General features: G+C 41.3%; 1 protein-coding gene across 1 annotated transcript in view; it reads left to right on the forward strand.

Moving 5' to 3' along the window:
- The window catches only part of Cd109 (CD109 molecule), a 112,204-nt gene extending 100,438 nt beyond the window's left edge, over positions 1 to 11,766 (forward strand). Inside the window, exons 29-33 of the mRNA XM_051140837.1 lie at positions 506 to 571; positions 5,363 to 5,502; positions 6,809 to 6,956; positions 9,475 to 9,577; positions 11,591 to 11,766. Of these exons, the coding sequence (XP_050996794.1) occupies positions 506 to 571; positions 5,363 to 5,502; positions 6,809 to 6,956; positions 9,475 to 9,577; positions 11,591 to 11,766 (633 nt within the window). The remainder of the gene's footprint in view (positions 1 to 505; positions 572 to 5,362; positions 5,503 to 6,808; positions 6,957 to 9,474; positions 9,578 to 11,590) is intronic.
- Positions 11,767 to 20,543: the final 8,777 nt, after the last annotated feature.

Raw genomic sequence — 20,543 nt, forward strand, 5'->3', positions numbered from 1 at the left:
TACATAGTCCAGGATGGCCTTTGCCTAATGACTCTTCTACCTCTGTATCCCTGGGTACTCGATTACAGGCACGTGCACCCCTAGCTGCCTCAAATTCTTCCTTTAAAATTCAGTAATAGATAATGCTAAGAGCTAACCAAAGAAGAGGAGTAAGGACACAGGAAAAGAAGGACCTACCTCGGCACAGTGATTATGTGCTATTGTGTTCATGGTCAGCCCTGGTGAAGGGAGGTTAGGGGAGATGTGTTTTAACTCCAAAAGGAGCACAGTCTGGTCAGGAGCACTGATGTGAGGGAACTAGAAGAGCTTGGGGAGCACACTTCACTCAGGTTACTTGGGTGATGGAGAGCTTTTGGTATTTGGGACCAAGCAGAGCTCCCAGCATTCCCCAAGGCAGCCTCTGCTTCTAGAGTAGGATGCAGCACAGAACTTTTGTGCTACTTGGGAGGACCTTTCTGTGGAAGTTTTGCCTCTCTCACTTTTTCTTTCTCTCACCTTTCTTCAGCTTGCTGCACTAGAGCCCACTGTAGTGCATATTTCTGCACATGGTTTGGGATTTGCTATTTGCCAGGTATGTATATATGGTGATTGTCTATTTTTTGCAGTTAAATATGACTTCTGGTTGCAATTCTTCGTGAAGTCTTTAACTTAGCTTGTGTGAAATTCGTATTGAGGGTTGGCAAGATAGCTCATCGGATAAAGGTGGTTGCGGCCAAGCCTGAGTTTGGTCCCTGGGACCCACAAGCTGGAAGGAGAAAACCTACCCCTTCACGTTGTTCTTTGGCTTTCACATATATACCGTGGCATACATACTCCTTTACACTAAATAAGTGAAAATATAACAAAAATAAAGCTAAATGTAATAAAAATACAACTAAAACTTCTGTGACTTAGGTGAGATATATATCTTTCTTTAATAGAAGTATTGGAGATGTTACTAACTAGAGAATAGATGATAATTTCTTGTATTGGCAATCTACTTGAAAAACATCTCTTAGTGATTGCTTACTTTCTGAGGTTAATGTTGAAATCCTCCAGTGTGATTCACGTGAATAGTTTGGAAACTCTCTTCCTTTAAGACACGGGCTTACTTTGTAGACACAGCCAACTGTATAATCAAATTATAGCCTAGGCTGGTCTCAAACTTGTGATCCTCCTTCATCAGTCTCCAAGGTGCTGGGATTTCAGGCATATACCACCTTGCCTGGTTTCTATATTTTTTTGTTGTATTTGAAAAGTACAGTTAAAAAATTATGATGTTGAGGGCCTACAGCAATGGTTTAGTGGTTGAGGGTAAATGCTGTCCCCCCCTTTTTTAAAGATTTATTATACACACACACACACACACACACACACACACACACACACACACACATAGTATTCTGCCTGCGTGTACATCTGCAGGCCAGAAGAGGGCATCACAATACATTACAGATGGTTGTGAACCACCATGTGGTTGCTGGGAATTGAACTCAGGACCTTTGGAAGAGCAGGCAGTGCTCTTAACCACTGAGCCATCTCTCTAGCTCCCAAATGATGTCCTTTTAAAGGATCAATTTCCAGCACACATCTCGGGTGGCTCACAGTTGCCTGTAAGTCCAGCTCTAGAGGGATCCTGCCCTTCTGGCCTCTGTGTGCATCACAGACAGACAGACAGACAGACAGACAGACAGACAGACACAGACACACAGACACACAGACACACACACACTCATGTTCACATGCACATAATTGAAATTTAAAGTGAAACTAAAACACTATAATGTTGATAGTGGAATTTATATTATATGAACTGATAACAAATATGTATTTCACTTATAAATTATTAATATTTATGTAAAGATAGGAAGGCCAGCATGGCTTTATAAGCTGTCTTGACAGGCAGTGTGTTTCTTTAAGGTTAAAAAAAACCTCACAAAATAACAAATTCAAAGAGTAGAGCATGAATATGTTTGATGCCATGATACAGGATGAAAACACTAACAATCCTACTTTTGATTGTACGATAAGTACTTCAACTAAAAGGTAGACAGTATGTGAACTGCTGACTGGAGCAATTTTACTAAAGACATATACATATCATAGAGCCTTTAAAATAATCTTAATGAAAATCCAAGAGTAATAAGTGACAAGGCAAAAAATGATTATGTGCTTGGGTGAAAACAAACCAAACAAGCACTAATAAAATGACTACTACATAGAAAAGGTATTTTTAAAGTCTATATTAATTATATTGAATAACAGTTGTTAGTATGGCATTTTCAGACATGCATACAACATATTTTGATCACATTCATGCCCCCAGTTACACACACTTTTCCTGTCCACTGTCTCTGCCAGTTTCTTCCCTTCTTAAAAATAAGTTCAAAAAGGTACTTTAAAAAAATACTGTTACAATGTCTTCTGTTATGAAAATAGCATCTTCATTTTTTTTAAAATATGTTTTTTGAGACAGGGTTTCTCTGTGCAGCCTTTGGCTGTCCTGGACTCACATTGTAGACTAGGCTGGCATCGAACCCACAACGATCCACTTGCCTCTGCCTTCCAAGTGCTGGGATTAAAGGTGTACACCACCAGGCCTGGCATAGCATCTTCATTTGCTTTCTGTTGCTGTGACAAAATACTGTGGTCAAAAACAATTTGGGAAGGTAGAGGTTTGTTTGATTTACTCATCCAAGTTGAAGACCATTGCATCAGTGAGGAAAGCCAGGGCAGGAACGTGGAGACAGGACCTGAAACAGAGGCCACGGGAGAGTTCTGCTTACTGGCTTCCTCCCTTGGCCTCCTCAGCTTGCTTCAACCCAGGACCACTTGCCCAGGTTAACTGGGCCCTCTCACAGCAATCATTAATCAAAATAATGCCCCTCAGACATGACCACTGGTCAATTTAACTTGAGAGGCAATTGCTCAACTGAGACCCCCTCTTTCTGGTGTCTACATTTGTGCTAAACTGAACAAAAGCTAATCAGCACAGGTGTGTATATCACTCAACAGAGAAGACACACTTTGTCACACAGATATAATTTGCAAACTGCTGTATAATTTGTAAGCTTTCTTGGAAAGGTGTGTGTGCGCGTGTGCATGTTGGTGCACGTGTACCACTGTGCACGTGTAGAGGTCTGCTTTCTTCTTGCATTGTAGGTTCTGAGGAAAGAGCTCAGGTGACCAGGCATGCACAGCAAGCACTTTTATTGGCTGAGCTATCAATCTGGCTCTCTAAGATTATTTTGCGTGATACTCAAGACACAGAAAACATCTTTTAAGAAACCAGGGGAAATAATTACAGTGAAATGGAATGTTTTCCAGTGAGAAGGAAAGAAAAACTAAATAATTTATGTGGTTCTTTGTGAAGAATTATGGGAAACTCTTTTTAAAAAAATATTTATTTATTTATTTGTTTGCTTATTATGTATACAATGTTCTGTCTGCACATACACCTGCAAGCCAGAAGAGGGCACCAGATCACATCATAGATGGTTGTGAACCACCATGTGGTTGCTGGGAGTTGAACTCAGGACCTTTGGAAGAGCAGTCAGTGTTCTTAAGCACTGAGCCATCTCTCCAGCCCTAGTATGAGAAACTCTTATTCCCTAGACAGATGTTTGATGCAGAAAATAAATCCAAAAGTAACCATACAGTACAGTCTAGGAAAAATTGGAAAACTTAGTATTCTTAAATCATTTGTTGGGATTACTGCATTGGTTGGAAACTATTTTTGATCCCTGACATATAGATGAATTACTGAAGCCATGTGATTGTTGCTTTAGGCTTGAGGAACACTGAGAAATACGGATCTTTTGGTCAGAATGTTCATTAGTCAGTGTCTGTATCAAAATTCAGAAGACAAGAGAGTGGGAGTAGGAGGCATCTGTCACAAAAGAGGGAAAATATAAAACTATTAATCACCCAAAAATGAAAATTGAGATGCTCTTTGTTAATATTTTTATAAGTGCTTTGGAAAGAGTGCAAAGAGAGCACTTGGGTTTGTAATAAATGTTTCCCTAATTGGGTACTAAAAGTCTAAGCAATGATGAATAAATTCTTTTGAAGTCTGTAATGGTCGAGTTTTGCTGTCAGCGAGCTATAAACTCCAGTCCGTATAGATAGATGTTGGTCACTGCCCTAGTGACAAGCCCAGTCATCTTCTTTGATGGCACTGGTCTCTGAAGGGACAACTGCATGCCATGGAGAGGCAGATGCTGAAGACAACAGACAGCTTTTAGATGTTAGAAAACTGCTCTCCAACTGCTCCAGGAATAACCTTAGTTAACATTATACTTAGTCATTAATTGTTGTAGGTTTTTTTTAAAGAGTTGAAAGATGTTCAGAATAAGAAATCCAGAAGGAGCAAGTGAATGAAAGATGACGATATTAACTTGTATTGTAGCAAAACGGAAAAATTAGGGCTCTTATATTTGAGGAGAGGAGGCTTGGCAAAAGGTGTTTTAATCTGAGAAACGTGCCAGATGTTTGCTTCTGAGGTGTGTGTATGTTTATGTCTATGTTTCAAGTAGAATAAAAGGAGAATTCAGCATTACACAGTAATATTAAATTCAATGAACTTGCTTCCAAAGCAAATGGATGAATTAAATATTTAAAAGTCCCATTCTGTTGGGATGGGGCAGCCTAGGCGAATTTTGAGTACTTTCCTAAGCTTCTGATTTAGGGTGGCTTTGAGAAAGATACTGGTCCTTGCACTACTCCAGAGTCAGAGATGGGCACAAAGGATGTGCTGAAGACGACTCAGCTGACCTGAAATCTATCACTTTTATCATCTTTGAAAAACGTCTTATGATGAAAAAGAATCCCCAACAATTGGACAATTTTAATTTGCTCTTTCTTACTGGGAATTTCTGAGCTTCCATTTTGGTAGGAAAGCTTAGAAATTAGTAAATTAAGTATAATTCAGTAAATGCTTTCAAGAAAGTTGTTTGTAGCTTTCCTTGAGGAAACAATTCAAAAACATTATTCCTAGTGTTCTGACATTTTTGTTGGGATGTTACCTAACAATTTTCTCAATAAAAATGACAAACATTTATAAAAGCATTGCCTATTGATGCTTTCTTAGCTGGTAATATTTTAAATTTGAAAACCATGGATTTGTTAATTGGTTTTATTATGAAAAGAATCATTGCCTACTGTTCAGATTATTGTAAACAGCTTACTGTTAGTTTATCATATATACTAGTTTTCTAAATTAGTGTTTTTGGTGAGGGATGAGAGCTACACTTATCTGTGGGCATAAAGACAAATACTTAGGATGTAGTTAGCAATGTTGGTGGTTTAATAAAGTGGTGGCTGTCGGTTCTCTTCCAAGACCCATAACTTTACTTACGCTAATTTAAAACAATTTTTATTGCAGCTTAATATTGTTTATAATGTGAAAGGTTCAGATGCTTTAAGAAGACAGAGGTCTATCCAAAATCAAGAAGCTTTTGATTTAGATGTTGACGTGAAAGATGAGGACGATGTCAATCACGTGAACTTGAATGTGTGCACAAGGTAGGTGTCTGTGTAACAGCTCCTTGAAGAGACCAGCTCTGAAGACTTTGTGTGGTTGTCGAATGAGATCAATTCAGGCGTTTCTTTTAAGAGCCTTCCCTTGTCACCCCTCTATATTTCAGACTAAAGGCACAGGTAATTATGTTTATGCCCTTCTTAGGCAGGCTACAAATGCAAACAAGTTTACTTTGTATTTGTAACAAATTTGGATACAAAATGTTAAATTCCTTAAAATTATTTAATGGAGGGAAGCTGAGAAAGCCTTGGGCGAACAACAGATTGTTGATATGAGCATTGCCACGTCAGTGACCGGTGCCTCAACCCACGGAAATGGCAAAGCCTCTTCTATTTTAAGTGTAAATGTTGGCAGTGTGTGCAAAAGCGAGCCACAGCCGCTTCCTCCTCCAGGATGACTCTAACCTACTGAGATGGGCTAACCCTCACCCCTGTGCTATGCATGCTACAAGTCCTGAGACTCCAGGTGGCATTGTTGGCGCTACCCAGTAAAGCAAACACAGCTCACCTGACCCCAGCTTTTCTGTCTGTTTTTTTTTTTTTTTTGCTTTTGTTTTTGTTTTTGTTTTTTTTTTTTTGTTTGAATTACCCTGTTGTTTCTAGTCAGAGTATTGGGTACAAACCATGCGGGGCATAGCGCTTTATTATTTTAAAATTTACTTATTTATTTTTTATATGTATGAGTGCTTTGCCTACATGTCTGTCTGTCTGTCACGTGTGTGCCTGTGCTCATGGAGGCCGAAAGAGAGTATCAAATCTCCTAGGACAGGACTTACAGACAATTGTGAACTACTTTGTAAGGTCCTGGGAATTGAACCCCAGGTCTTCCAGAACAGCCAGTGCTCTCAACCACTTAACTATCTCTCCAACCCCTAAAGTTTTATTGTTTCCTTATTTTTGCTGTGTTTACGATACGTCTCTGTAGTGCACACACGCGGCAATGTGTGCATAAGGAAGTCAGAGAACAACTTTCTGGAGTTGATTCTTCCCTTCCACCTTTGAATGACCATGCATTGTGCCTGCTATAGTCTGTAAGCACAAGCCTACCTCATCAAAAAGCACTTCATCCCAGACAAGGACCCACTGTTAGCTGTCACCATGTGTCACCACAAGTTATAAGACTATAACAGCTATAAGAAAATGAGACACTGTTTTAAGATTTCCTAAGGTGAATTTTACTTGTGCTTGAACACTATTTAGAGTTATATTTGGTACTTTTAGTTTTTACATAAAAATCATGTGTTGAAGTTTTTCCTAAAGGTTTTCTTTTTTCCTTATCTCTTTGATGCAGGTTTTTGGCCTCAAACAGGAGTGGCATGTCCCTTATGGAGGTTAATCTCCTCAGTGGCTTTACTGTACCTTCAGATGCAATTCCTCTGAGTGAGATGGTGAAGAAAGTGGAATATGATCATGGAAAACTCAACCTTTACTTAGATTCTGTAAGTAGTAAGATGTTCCATAAACCTATTGGTAAAAGTTCTATGTATTGCGTTTAGAAGCCTACCATCTGTTAAGCATTAGGTCATTATTACTTCAGTTTTTTTGTCTCTGAATAATTTTGATATGGCAACCATATGTTTTTCTCCATTAAAAGACACCACTGGGCCTGGGAGATGGCTCAGTGGATGAGACCTCTTTCTGTCCAAGTGTGATGGCCTGAGTTCCAGTCCCTAGGGCCCATATAAACAGCTGGGGGTGACTAGAGATGCTCATAACCTCATCATCGTGGAGGGCAGAAACAGGAGGATTGCTGGGTGCTACTGGCTGTCAGCCTAGCTCCAGGTTCAGCATAGGACCCTGTGTCATAAAAATAAAATGGAGATTGATAGAACAGAATACTTGATGTCCTTTTCTGGCTTCCATATCCATGGGGGAATGACCCTCTCCCCAATACACATATACCACACATAAAACACACATCACATATACTCACAAGCTTAAAAAGAGATATCGTCATGAAATTAATGAGCGTTACTATTAATGTTGAGCCCAAGGAATGCCTTTTAAAAAAGAGCTTAGTAATTGTTTGTTGGAGTATTGTTTTCTTTGTTTGTTTTGTTTTTCGAGGCAGGGTTTCTCTGTGTAGCCCTGGCTGTCCTGGACCCACCTAGACCAGGCTGGCCTCGAACTCACAGAGGCCTGCCTCTGCCTCCTGAGTGCTGGGACTATAGGTGTGCGCCACCACACCTGGCTTGTTTTTTTGTTTTTTGTTTTGGAGTATATTATACTTACATATGTACAGTATTATGCAGTCATTTGGAAGACAGTTACTTTTGTGTGTGCATGTATATGTGGAGTCCAGGAGGTGACACCAGCTGTCTTCCGTCCCTCTCCACCTTGTTGCTTTGAGTGAGGATCCCTCACTGACCCTGGGCTGATGGTTCATGCAGGCTGGCCAGTCAGCAAGCTCCAGCGATTTGCCTGGCCTCACCTCCTGAGTGCTGGATTGCAGGAGCATGCTGTCAGGCTTGGCTTTTTGGGTGTGGACTCTGGAGATCTGAACTTAGGACCTTGTGCTTGTACAACAGACACGTATGTGGTTTATTGAGCCATCTCCCCTGCCCTGATAAGCAGTTTCCTTTGAAATTATCTTTCTCTTTTGATTGATTTTTATAAGTGGGCAAACAAGGGAATGGGTTTCAGTAGGGCGCTTTGATATGCATGTGGCCTTGTAAAGTTTTTCTTCTCCTACTGCCTCCCTCTACCCCCCCCCCCCGTGCTAACTCTAACACCCTTTATCCCTCCTAGTGTCCCCCCCCCCTTTCATTTTACATATATTCCATCACCCTTTCCTCATAGCAGGATCCTTTGCCCCTTTTTCATGCTCCCCTTTCTAGTTTAATGCCTTACACCCCCTCCTCCTCTCATGCACAAAAAATTAAAATCGAAGACCTTCAGCTGAGAGAAAATATATGGGATTTATCAACCACTCTGGGTCTGACTTCATGTAACACAGTATTTTCCAATTCCATCCCCTTTTCTGTAAATGCTGTGATTTGATTTTCTTCATGGCCCAGCTGGCCTTCTGTTGTGTACGCGTACCGCCCGTTTTCTTTATTCATTCATGTGTTGCTGTCTGTCTATGCTGGCCCCATTTCCTGGCTGTTATGAGTAGCGCAGGAAGAGACACGAATGGGATGGTTGTTGTTGAGTTTTAGTTCATGCTCAAGAGTGGTATCTCTGTGTCATGGGGCAGTATGTATGTGTGTGTATACATATAAATATATAGACATGTGTACATGCGAACACACAGACATATTATTTAGAAACATCTATACTGATTTCCATGATAGCTGGACCAGTTTACATTTTCACCAGCACTAAGTGAGGTCATTTATATCTAGAAATAGGTATCAGTGCCCCGTGAATTGTAGTATGCACCCCTTCACCTGAGGTCTCTCTCTGGACTGCTTCTATGCGCTGGTCACTGTCTGCAGAGTTAGGCCTCTCTGAGTCATTAACAGGAGCTAGGAATGAAGTACATTGCCTGAGACCTGGGTTCGAGTGGTCCCAGGAGCAGGCTGGCTGCTTACCAAATACTTCTAAATCTCAACAATCTCTTTGGGTAAAATAGGACTATGAACGATTCCTATCTCATAGGTGTTGTTTTGGGATTTAAATAATATGTTTATAGTAAGTTCTTTTTTTTTTTTTTTTTTGGTTTTTTGAGACAGGGTTTCTCTGTGTAGCCTTGGTTGTCCTGGACCCACTTTGTAGACCAGGCTGGCCTCAAACTCACAGTGATCCACCTGCCTCTGCCTCCCGAGTGCTGGGATTATAGGCGTGTGCCACCACACCCGGCTTATAGTAAGTTCTTAACTGTAGTACCTGGCATGCAGAAACTCTCCCTAATAATGGTTTTTATTTATTTCCTAAAATGAAAGAAAAAGTAATGTCTCTGACTTTCTTATGAGCACATAGTGTGGCAACTTCTTCACACCTTTTGTATTTTTTAAGGTAAATGAGACCCAGTTTTGTGTTGATATTCCTGCTGTGAGAAACTTCAAAGTTTCCAATACTCAAGATGCTTTGGTGTCTATAGTGGATTACTACGAACCACGTAAGTGGGGTCTGGGGTTCCTCAGACTTTGGAAATCAAGCCAAAGTGACCATGGCACTGGTTTGGTTTTGTGGGGCAGGTGGTTGGGAGGAGAAGTGTGGATGGAGGAGCTGCAGGAGGCAGGCTGTCTGTAGATGAGGACTGCTGACAACATACAAGGCCCACACAGTGTCATTTAGCACTGGAATGTTAAAAAGTGTTAAAACATTTCTCATAGTGTTTTAAGCCACAATTACAAACTTCACAAGAAAAAACCCACAATGTCTAGTTATGTTTGGTTTCCAAGGGTTTGCTTCTTTCCAACCCCTCCTCCTGCCCACGCCCCCACCCCCCATTCTTTCTGACCCCCCCCATGTGAAGGGGCGCTCCTCAGGAGTGCAATAATGGCATGGGGGTTAATTCTTCACCAGGAACTCGACAGTTTTGGTAAAACTTGTGCATTACAACTTTTTTGTTGTTGTCAAGAAAAACTGAGTGCTGGGGATGGATAGGTCCAGCTTCTTCGATTTGACTGGTAACACCTTATTTTATAAAACAGAAGTGATCTAGCCCATGAGAGGAATCAGCTGGCCTGGCAGACTCCCAAATTACTTATGGAAACTTGAACTCAGAGTAAGGCCGTGTGAGTGTGCAATTGTGGCTAGAGTTTCTAATGTTAAAGTCTTATTCTGAATAAGTGCTCATGGTGTTCAGAGACATTGGAACACATAAGAAGGGCCAACATAACTGTGGATCAGATAGTTGCAGGTAATTTCACCTTGAAAGAAGGCGAACCAGCTCACAGTGTTGGTAATGCTTGACAGTATTCAAGACGAAGGTACAGCGTCAGGCAGTTCTCTCTCCTAGGACAAAAGCCAGTCTCTCTTGTCCTTTGCTTCCTGCTGCTGTTGATGATGAGGATACACCCGAGGTCTTGTGGGATATTTGGGAAAACAGGTGTAGGACCTTTTTCTGAGGTCTGAAGGGACAGAATAGGGATTTAGTGACAGCCTCTTGCCAGCCAAAGTATTATTTACCTAGTTGCAAAATCCCATAACTGATATCCTTTAGGCACATACAAAATATTTTAAACATTTAAGAAACAAAAAGATTCAATATATATATATATACATATATATATTAAAATATTCTCTTGTAGAAAATAACTTACAAGGGAACTATGTTACAATGAAATTAAGAAAGATAAGAAAAATTAAATCTACTCATTTTTTAAGTGTCTGAAAATACATTTGTGATATTGAAAACAGTCTTTAGCCATCATGAAAAATGAAAAATACAATTGTATTAAAATCATAAAATGCAATACTTAGTTTTTCAGTGAGCTTTTTATAGTGCGATATGGACTTTTCCTACTTTAGAAAATAGTATCCATTTTATAAATTGTACCCCAAATTGAGTAGTTATCAGTTAGTATGCATTCAGTGTTTTAAAACATTGAAGGAAAGCTGTCTTAGTCTTGGTGAGCTTATTAGATTGTGATAGGTTATTTATGCAGCGTAAAAATATTAGTTTGTGCTATGGATTGTACCTGGAGTGAACCGTGTTTGATATATGTCCCTGACTAACAACGGGCGTAGACAACTTCCCGTCATTCTTTGGTTCTCTTGGTGAAGCCTGGGTCGGAGACTCTTGCCTGGAGTTCTAATGGAGCAGAAATTTTCATCCCCAAGGAAACTCTCGGGGAGCTTAAATGACTCAAGATTTCACATTCTCCCTGCTCCAGTCAGAGATTAAAGCATTGTTTGCAGCTGCACCCTATTTGCTGCCTTTTAACGCTGGCCAACTGCCTGTAGATAGACTGGGCTGCCCACCACGTGTTTCTTGGCATTTGTTTGCAACCTGTCCCCCCTTGTAAGCGGTCCACTTGTTTCTGATAAAGAAAAAAAAAAAAAAAAAAAAAAAAAAAAAAGGCCGTGTGAAGGCTAGCTGCTCATGATACATGTATGCTCAGCAAAAAATCACTGTTTCTCAGCAAAGGAGGCGTGTAACCCGGATGTCTGCCTCTTTACACAGGGAGGCAGGCTGTGAGGAGCTACAACGCCAAGGTGAAGCTGTCGTCATGTGACCTCTGTGGCGACACCAGCTGCCATCCGTGCATGGATGGGACCACGGGCTCCCTTCGCGGTTCTTCGGGCCTTCTCGCCTGCTGTTTCACTCTCCTGTACTTGGTGCAGCATCATAGGTTGTGATTTATTTTTCCAAGGACTCCGTCTAAAACTAGTCTTTCCAGAAAGTCAGGTGTGATTGTTTTCTTTCTGCAGCTGATGATTTTTTTTTTTTTGCCTCCGATGATTTTGAAAACCAACTGTTTCCCTTTCTTGCGGGGGGGTGGGGGGGGGGCGGGGGCGGGGGTTCCTGAGGAATGTCTGGAGGCTTGTGCGGGCATGGAGATCAACTCACCTGGTCTGTGTGTGGAGGATGATCAGAGTGATGACACTTGTGTCTCTTTACTTCTCCTATTCTGGAAAAAAAAATTTTTTTTTAGACTCAATTGTTTCCTCCAGAATAAAAATGTTATTTTCCATTATTTCTGTTTTGTAAAAGATGTAAATTGGAGAGGCAGGGGGTGGGGTGGGGTGGGGGAGATGGGGGGGCATCTCCTGTGCATCTTGTCCTTTAGCCTTTGCTTTGGTGTCCAGGGAGCAGTAGGATTCTTGTTCTTGTTATTTCTCATATTTGGCCTGCCTCTGCTGTGGGCCCACCCCACCGTCCTCGGTGACGCTTTATGAGCAGCACATTGGTTCTTTTTAGAACGTTGATGGTGAAAATGTAAAAGTAAAACGGTCTCTTTCTGCTCGAGATCTGACACGCTCCAGACTTTATGCTCCCCAATATTTTTTTATAGAGAGAAATCATGCATTTTTCTGTGTTGTGCTGCTCAGCAGGTGACAAGACAATGGAAACTGCCTTTAGAGGTGCTGGGGTGCAGTCCCACCCTGGCTTTGATTCAGGAGTGAGAGCTGGCAAGTCCTGTAACATGCACCTGCATGCCAATTTGGGCTGAAGAGTGTCAGGAGACACTATGAACCCAGGGTACAAAAATAAATAAATAAATAAATAAATAAATAAATAAATAAATAAAAAATAGTGCCTGTGTCACAGCTGACCTGTTTCCCTGGGTCTGGGTAAGAAGCTGAGGTTGAAGGTCTCAGAGAGTCTGGACATAATTCCTGCTCTGAAGAATATAGTGCTGGCCCTGGCTTCTTCTCAGTCTCTTCCGGTCATAGGGTCTGGGCATTGGGCTGCCATGTGTCCAATGGGCTGCCATGTGTCCAATGGGCTGCCATATGTCCAATGGGCTGCCAGGTGTCCAGTGAAGTCTTGAATCATTAAGATTCAAGTATGAGATTAATTTCTGTGTGTGAGTGCTTAAAGAGAAATTCTTTCCTTACCTCTTCACTCCTTTTCTTCCTTTCAGCTTTTCCTTCTGAGCATACTGAAATAGATTAGGGGTGTAAAAAAGAAAAATAAAGATTTTAAAGAAATCAATTTATGTGGTTTAATTTTGTTCAAGGGGATATGTAAAGATAGTTACATGGACTACGAAAAGTTTGCTTTATAGCATTTTCAGCTATTTAAAGTTATCTATTGATGAAGGGTTAGAAGCTGAAGGGATCTCTGTGAGTTCAAGGACAGCCTGGTCTACAGAGTGACGCCAGGACAGCCAGAGGGCTCTGTTCCAATGAAACCCTGTCATGAAAAACCAAAAGAAGAAGAAGAAAACGAAAGAGGAGGAGGAGGAGTAAGAGGAGGAGGAAGAGGAGGAGGAGGAGGAGGAGGAGGAAGAAGAAGACTACTCTGCATATGACAGAAAGAGACAATGAAGGAAAAAGAAAGAGGCTGAGAGGATAAATCCTCTGCTCAGAAGCAGGCAGGGGTGACTGCTGATCAGACTGCACTGGAATTAGCAGTGGCTACCAGGCAGGTACAGTCCCTCCCTACCTGGACGTACACACAATACAGTTGTGATCCAGCCGGGAAGGTGAACAGGGACCGCTACACACTGTCAGAGCCCCTCAGAGCCCCGGGCCCCACTGAGCCCAGTGGGAAGTGTGATCTGCACCCCACCACACACCAGTGGCAGGGTTACAGCTGGGGAGCACCAGGGCACTCAGGCTAGAGAACCCCTGCTCTAACTTACCTTGTTCCTCTCTTTTATTATCAATTTATTAAGAGTGAGCAGGGGCAGAGGCGGAACAAGGCTTAGCTGGCACGTCGTCATGGCACAACAGTCTACATCAATGGTTTGGCCTCCTCCTGCTTTGCATTGCTCTGAGAAAGTTTGTTCTGCCATAGCAGTGAGCGAGAAGCGACTGGAAGGCCCCAGGCAGAAGAACTGGATGGCTGCGTGGGTCAGTAATGTTACTGATGAACAGGAGGGATGTTTTTGTCACATGTGCTGAGCAATGATATTAAAAACGTATTTTTCCTTAGATTTGCTTTGGCTGATAATTTGACAGCTGATGAGTGCTGTTGATTTCGTTTAGTGCTGTGGTTTGATTCGAGGTCCCACTGCCTTGCAAACTGAAGATGCCAGCCTAGCGCACTTCCACATTTGCCAGTCCACTGGTTCTATAGACTGAACACCATGGTAGCCAATAGGTAACAGCACCCAGAACAGAACGGCACTTCTGTGCTGACCACTTCCCCGCAATTTGTTATGGTTCTGATAAAGAGATGAAGGATCAGTCAGAGGTTCCCAGCGAGTGAGATGCTCTCTTGACCACAATGCTCCATTGCACTCCACGTGCACACTGCTTTCCAAAACACTCGGATGGCAGCATCTGAGGGTTAACATTTTAGATCTAAGATGCGGAGAGTTGTGCTCATATAGACGCAAGTACACAACTTTCCCTCAGAGTTTGTTACTCACACAGACAATATAACGGCCGGCACATGGGAGTTTTCAGAATTGTAGGTGTAACTCTGCATTCTAATCTGTTGTGCCTAAGTTATTTTTTTTTTTATTTTTAAAATCATGCTTACACTGTACTTTTACTGATGTAAATATAGTTATTTTTTTCCTGGCCAATGTATCATCAGTTATTTTTATTTTGAAACAATTCAATGTATTTATATAGGACATTCCTGACTGTCCTATAACATTTAAAAAAATGGTACTAAGATTGTTTTTGTTATTACTGTTTTTAAAAAAGACCAACTTTTCTCCTCTGCTGGCATATACTCTGGGGTTCTTTGTAACAACCTTCCCTTTTTTTTTTCTTTTTTCTTTTCTTTTTTTCCTGATTTGCTTTGTTGAACTGCTGGTGCTCATATACAGTTAAGTTGCAAATTCTTCTTTAAGACTTTCAACTTAAGGATGATAACTATTCTGAGTCTTTTAAGAGGGTACAGTGGCTCAAGGTACCATTGCATTTGCTTGAGGCAACATTCTCCCATAACAACTTTAGGGTATTCAGAGCAACTGGCCTCACTCTTAGATAAGTCTCAGAACATTGTACATTCTCCTCAGAAGAACACGTTGCTCTTCGCCTTTTATTTTACAAGTCCAGTAAAGTATAGTGCTTGTAAGAACGTAAACTTTTCCTGTCATCTGTGCAAATTATGCTCACATTCGCATTAAACACCTCGGTTGTGTTGGGAGCAGCGTGAGCTGCAGCCTGAAGTGAGCATTTTGAACAGAAGATCTCTGTACAGCTTCAGGAAACTAAGCGGTGGGTGCAGCATCTCGTTAAGCACGGGATGGTGAGAATAAGCTTAACATCTTTTCTAACCAATGAGTTCTGTTTCACATACCTTGTCCGAAGTCAGTGCCACACTGTCTTATGCCATGAAGCATCTGGCCATGGTCATCTCAGTTATAAGAAAAAAAGAAGGCTGCGGAGGCCTGGTGGCACTCAGAGGAAGGATAGCAGGCTACCAAGAAGAGACTCGATACCCTATGAGCATATACAGGGGGAGGAGGTCCCCCTCAGTCACAGTCATAGGGGAGGGGAGTTAAGGGGAAAATGAGAGGGAGGGAGGAATGGGAGGATACAAGGGATGGGATAACAATTGAGATGTAATATGAATAAATTAATAAAATATATTAAAAAAAAGAATGCTAGAAGAACTCTGAGTCTCTTACTTCATGGCACTTATACATGGGCACGTGCTTGTTTGTATTAGAAGTGATATTTATATATATGTTATGTTTACGTTCTCCCATCTCATGCTCCCATGATGTTGAGATTTAGACTAGTCTACTCAGTTTATTGAATACATGGGCAGTTCGTGTCCCATGGGCAAATTTTAAATCATTAGTTTTTGATAGGGTAATGGTAAGTTATTGATCGTCAATTCCAAGGATCTGGAGTTAACAAAAGGACATGCCTCTGGGTGGGTCTATGAAGGCATTTCCGGGAATGATTAATGAGGAAGTCCTCTGTAGAGTGGGCAGCCCTTTCCAACGTAGGGCCCGGATCTAAAGCGGGCTTAGGAAAGAGTGCTGCATGCCTGCCTTCACTTCTTGCTGACTGGGTGTGTTTATCCCAGTTCTGCTGTGGCCACTGTTGCAGATACCAGATGCCAGGTTCTTCAGCCTTCCAAGGTGGACCAAAGATCAGCAACTCTCCAGAAATCTATTAGGGTAGCACTATATCAGATTGGGATTTTGGGAGATGCAGATTTGTGAACTGAGAACACTATTTGGTTCTCAGCACCTCTAGCATAGCCAGGCCCTATTATGAAAGCCAGGATTAAAACCTCCTTTATAACAAGTATAGCTTATACCAGTTCTGTTCCTCCAGAGAACCCTGCCTAACACATCGCTCTGCTCGAGTGTGGCTTGACTTTGGTCCTTTGAGCCATTATGTTTTGGAATTTTAGTAGGATACAGTTGATAATGGTGAATAGGTCTCATCTGTACACAAGAAACATTACAAAATTTCACTCAACAATTCCTTTATTTTTAGAATCTACTTTGTATATGAGAAGAGAGTCATTGAAACGTAACATCACCGTTATTATTAATTTTGATTTTTGGAGACTGGGTTTCTCTGTGTAGCCTTTGCTGTCCTGGACTCACTTAGTAGACCAGGCTGGCTTCAAACTCACAAAATTTTGCTTGCTTCGGCCTCCCAGAGTGCTGGGATTACAGGTGTGTGCCACTCCACGCCTGGTTTAACATTATTATTATTATTTTAAAAAAGAAATGACACTTTATTTGTTGATCCAAGTAACAAATTTTAGATGGAATATGTTATTAATTGTACTCAAGTACATACTCCACAGGAAATCATAATTTATCCATAAAACACAAATCCTTGAAATCTTGAGAAAGAGCCAGGATCACAGACTTGGGGGATTACAGAGGAGAGCAGGTTCTATGTCATATGGCTGTGTGGGAAGCCCTTGCACATACTAGGTAAGGAATTTACAGTATGACTGCTTTCGGGTCATCCATACTTTTGTCAGGAATCCCTTACCTATGCTTTGCAAGTAAGCCCAATAAAGCCATTGTTTTCCTAAGTGAACCTTGAGAAAGTCAAACTTTGGTTTGTCTTCTTGGGCACCTTCTGAGGAAGGGATCAACATTGCTCAGTGGCCCCAACCAGGGAACAATTGGTTTTCACAACAAATGGGAAATTTATTTGTTATTGTGTCTCATGGTATTAACAAAGACAACAAATCAGCAACTAAAACAAAGTGCTAAAAGAATGTAAACATTTAAATTGTTTTAATAAAAAGGATTTGTGGGTAAAAATTGAGATGGCTGCATGTTTCCAGAATGGGAGGAAAAAAAATCTAAAAAGCTTATGTAGGTTATAGGGATGAGACTTAGAGATGATGTATATGGTGTTAAAATTCCTAAGGTCAAAGTCCAACAATTACAAGGACTGGCTCATGTATGTCTAATCAAAATTTTAGAAGTATCTGTGATTTAAAATTTCATACAATAATAAAAAAATATCCAACTTGTATAATTGGTCTTATAGGGTTTCAATAACCATACTTAGAGGTCTATACTGTTGGGAACAGAGGGATTAAAAGGGACAATATTTTCCTACTTGTCCTCTAATGCCATCTAAGTCCCAGAGGACTTTCGGATATCTCTCAATTGTCCTGTAACTGTAGTGTTATCATCTGCTGTCTTGTTCAGGGGAAACATGGAACATACACCTGGTGAACTCTAATCAATGTCCAGTCTACAAAGAGGAGGAGGGTCAACAAAGAGAAAAACTATTTCCCCTGCACTTCCCAGTAAAGCAGCAGCCAACCAAGGACTTCTCCTCACAGTGATGGTAAAAGAAAGACTAGGGGAGCCAGAGGTTCCTCTCAAGCTCAAAAGACCCCTGAGGACCAGATCCTCAACTGGCCTTCACAGCTAAATGATTAGTGCTGATCCCCTGCAGGGTCTAAAAGAACCAACAAAAAGAGTAGCCAGGAGTAAAATGATTTGTACGTTTCTTTGACGTTTGGATGAACTATGCTCCACAGACATAACTATTTCTCACTAATGATGCTCTTCTTAAAAGAAATTATATACTCCTAGTTCAGGAAAAACAACTGACCAATCTCTTCTAGTCAAATTGTAATCCTCCACCCTGCATCCCTAGGATACCCCTTTATGGCACAACCTATAAGGCGAGTTATCTAGTAACCTGCTTTGACCTCATGCCATGTCTCCCCTAATACTTGGGATGAGGACTTGTATCTGGCCATGCTCTCGCCTAATAGATACCCCACCCCTATGCTGATCTCTATCCCAGTAAAAGGACAGGACCATCCACAGCATTTTCTTCTTACTGGCTCCGGGGACCCTCATGGTAAGGGGTGTCATGCTAGACATATCTTTCCATCAACTAGCTTTTTCATCTCATCAGCCCTTGGCCTTAAAGAAATTCCAGAACATCTTGACATCTTTAAGATCAACTCCACTTTTTGACTGCTGTGGTGCTTCAAAACAAGAAGCCTAGATGTCCAGATTGCTGCCCACAGCAGAATTCCTGCCCTTGAGGAACAGAGTTGTTTCTACTCCACAGAAGAGCAAAACTGGCTCAAGATGGGACTCAAATACTTAGAGACCAGAGAATTCAACAGTGAGTCCTCTCCTCTGATTGGCTCTTTGCTCCCTCCCATCCTAGCATCTCTTTTCCTCCCTCCCTCCCTCTCTCCCTCTCTCCCTCTCTCCCTCCCTCCCTCCCTCCCTCCCTCTCTTCCCGTGTCTCTCTCTCCCTTTTTCCCTTCCTCCCATCCTTCCTCTTTATTATCCTTACACTTATGTTTTACCTTATTCTTAAACTTTTCACAAAAACTCTTTTAGTATTGTTTCCTATCACCACTTGGTCTATCACACAAGACAAAATAAAAACAATATTAAGAATCATTCCAGGCCCCCAAACCCTAGGATGATACCCTCTCCACCAGCCAGAAGTAGTCAGAAGAAAATAAGACCCCTGCCCTTTATAGATAAAGAGTCTGGAACCAGTGATTCCCCCAGACGCCAAGCCGAGGTCCTAAAGCTGAGCTCAAAGTTTCAGAAAGCCAGAAGAAAACAGATGATTCCGACTCCAGACACCTGGTGGTTACAAAAAGAGACAACAGACTATGACAGGCATGACAGAGGGCAAGAGATCACAAAGAAAGGAGCCGCCAGCCATTGGGATCTGAGAACAATGTCGCTATCACACTCTCTAAGGCATATTTTATGGGATGCCAGCAGGTGTCATGCGAAGCAGCTAGGTATCTCTATTAATGACCACGTTTAGCCAACTATAGATATTGTCATTGACATAGGACTTAGCGAGGAGATGATAATGTCTATTTCAGAATTAAGTTGTAGAAATGATGTTCTATTCCTCCCACACTTTATGGTTGTCACATATATTCGATTTTCTTCAGAGTTTCTCTCTGGGAGTTTTCCAATGACATTGTTTTGGTAAACTTACTTTAAGCTAATACACAACCTTAAAGCAAACCAATGACATGGAACCTTACAAAAGCAAAATGTATTTATTAAGTTTAAAAGTTTATAGTATGCAAAAAAAAAAAAAAAAAAAAAAAAAAAGGCAACAGAATTACTGATTGCATGAAAACATGCTGCCACTAGAGGGCAGAGGAGGGGTAAGGGAAGAAAGCAAAACCCTAGTTCAAATTCCAAAACCAAATTCCTGTTGTGAACTAAAGATAAAATGAAATCTGAAGTCCCCCCACTCTTTTACTTCTGTGCAAACAGATATCCTGGTTATTAAAAGCCTGCTTACTCAGACTACCACACACTTTTTAGGATGCATCCTTATCTTTGGCATGTAACTTATGCATACTAATTTGTTATTTTTAGAGGAAAAATGCCGCCAGAGTGAGTGTGTCTGTGCGGGTGCCTTTGATTTCATAAAGATAAATCCTGATGTTTAAAATCCCGATGATAGTTAACCTTTGGACAGTCTGGAAAGAGATATGATTGCCAAATTCTGCTGTCATTCTTTTAGCCTGTTTTGATTAGGGAATAAGTTACGGCAAGTAGAGTTTGACCCAGAATTTGTGGAATTTTAATCCTCTAATGGAATCAAAGCGTCTGGATTCATCACCTGACAAATATTTATTGCCGCGTTTTTCTACTTACTTTTGCCTTGTGCCTTATTCCTGCCCCATCACTTTTCCTTTCATAACCACTGCTAGAGAAAGAATAAACTCGAAAAATAGGTGTTTGTGGGTGGCAGTTTGGTTGCTGTCAGTTTTCCCAAAGGTCCTTCTTTATTATAGGTCACTGGCTGACACATGCATTAATTCATTTTGAACTAGTTTATATGTGTAGGAAAACCCCTTTCACTCTGGAGGGCTGCCTAAGCTCTCTGAGAGGAAAGGGCGTTGTTGGGTTGGACACTGTATGGAAGGGTCTCCACAGCCATCCCTACTTCCTTCAAGCAAATGCTTGTGATAGGATTTTCCTGGTGGGAGACAGAAGGTGTATCCCCCAAAAGGGAAATTCACTTTTGTAGTCCTGTTTCAAAAAGTTGTGAGTCCT

This window comes from Acomys russatus, chromosome 32, assembly GCF_903995435.1.
Source record: "Acomys russatus chromosome 32, mAcoRus1.1, whole genome shotgun sequence".
Lineage (NCBI taxonomy): Eukaryota > Metazoa > Chordata > Mammalia > Rodentia > Muridae > Acomys > Acomys russatus.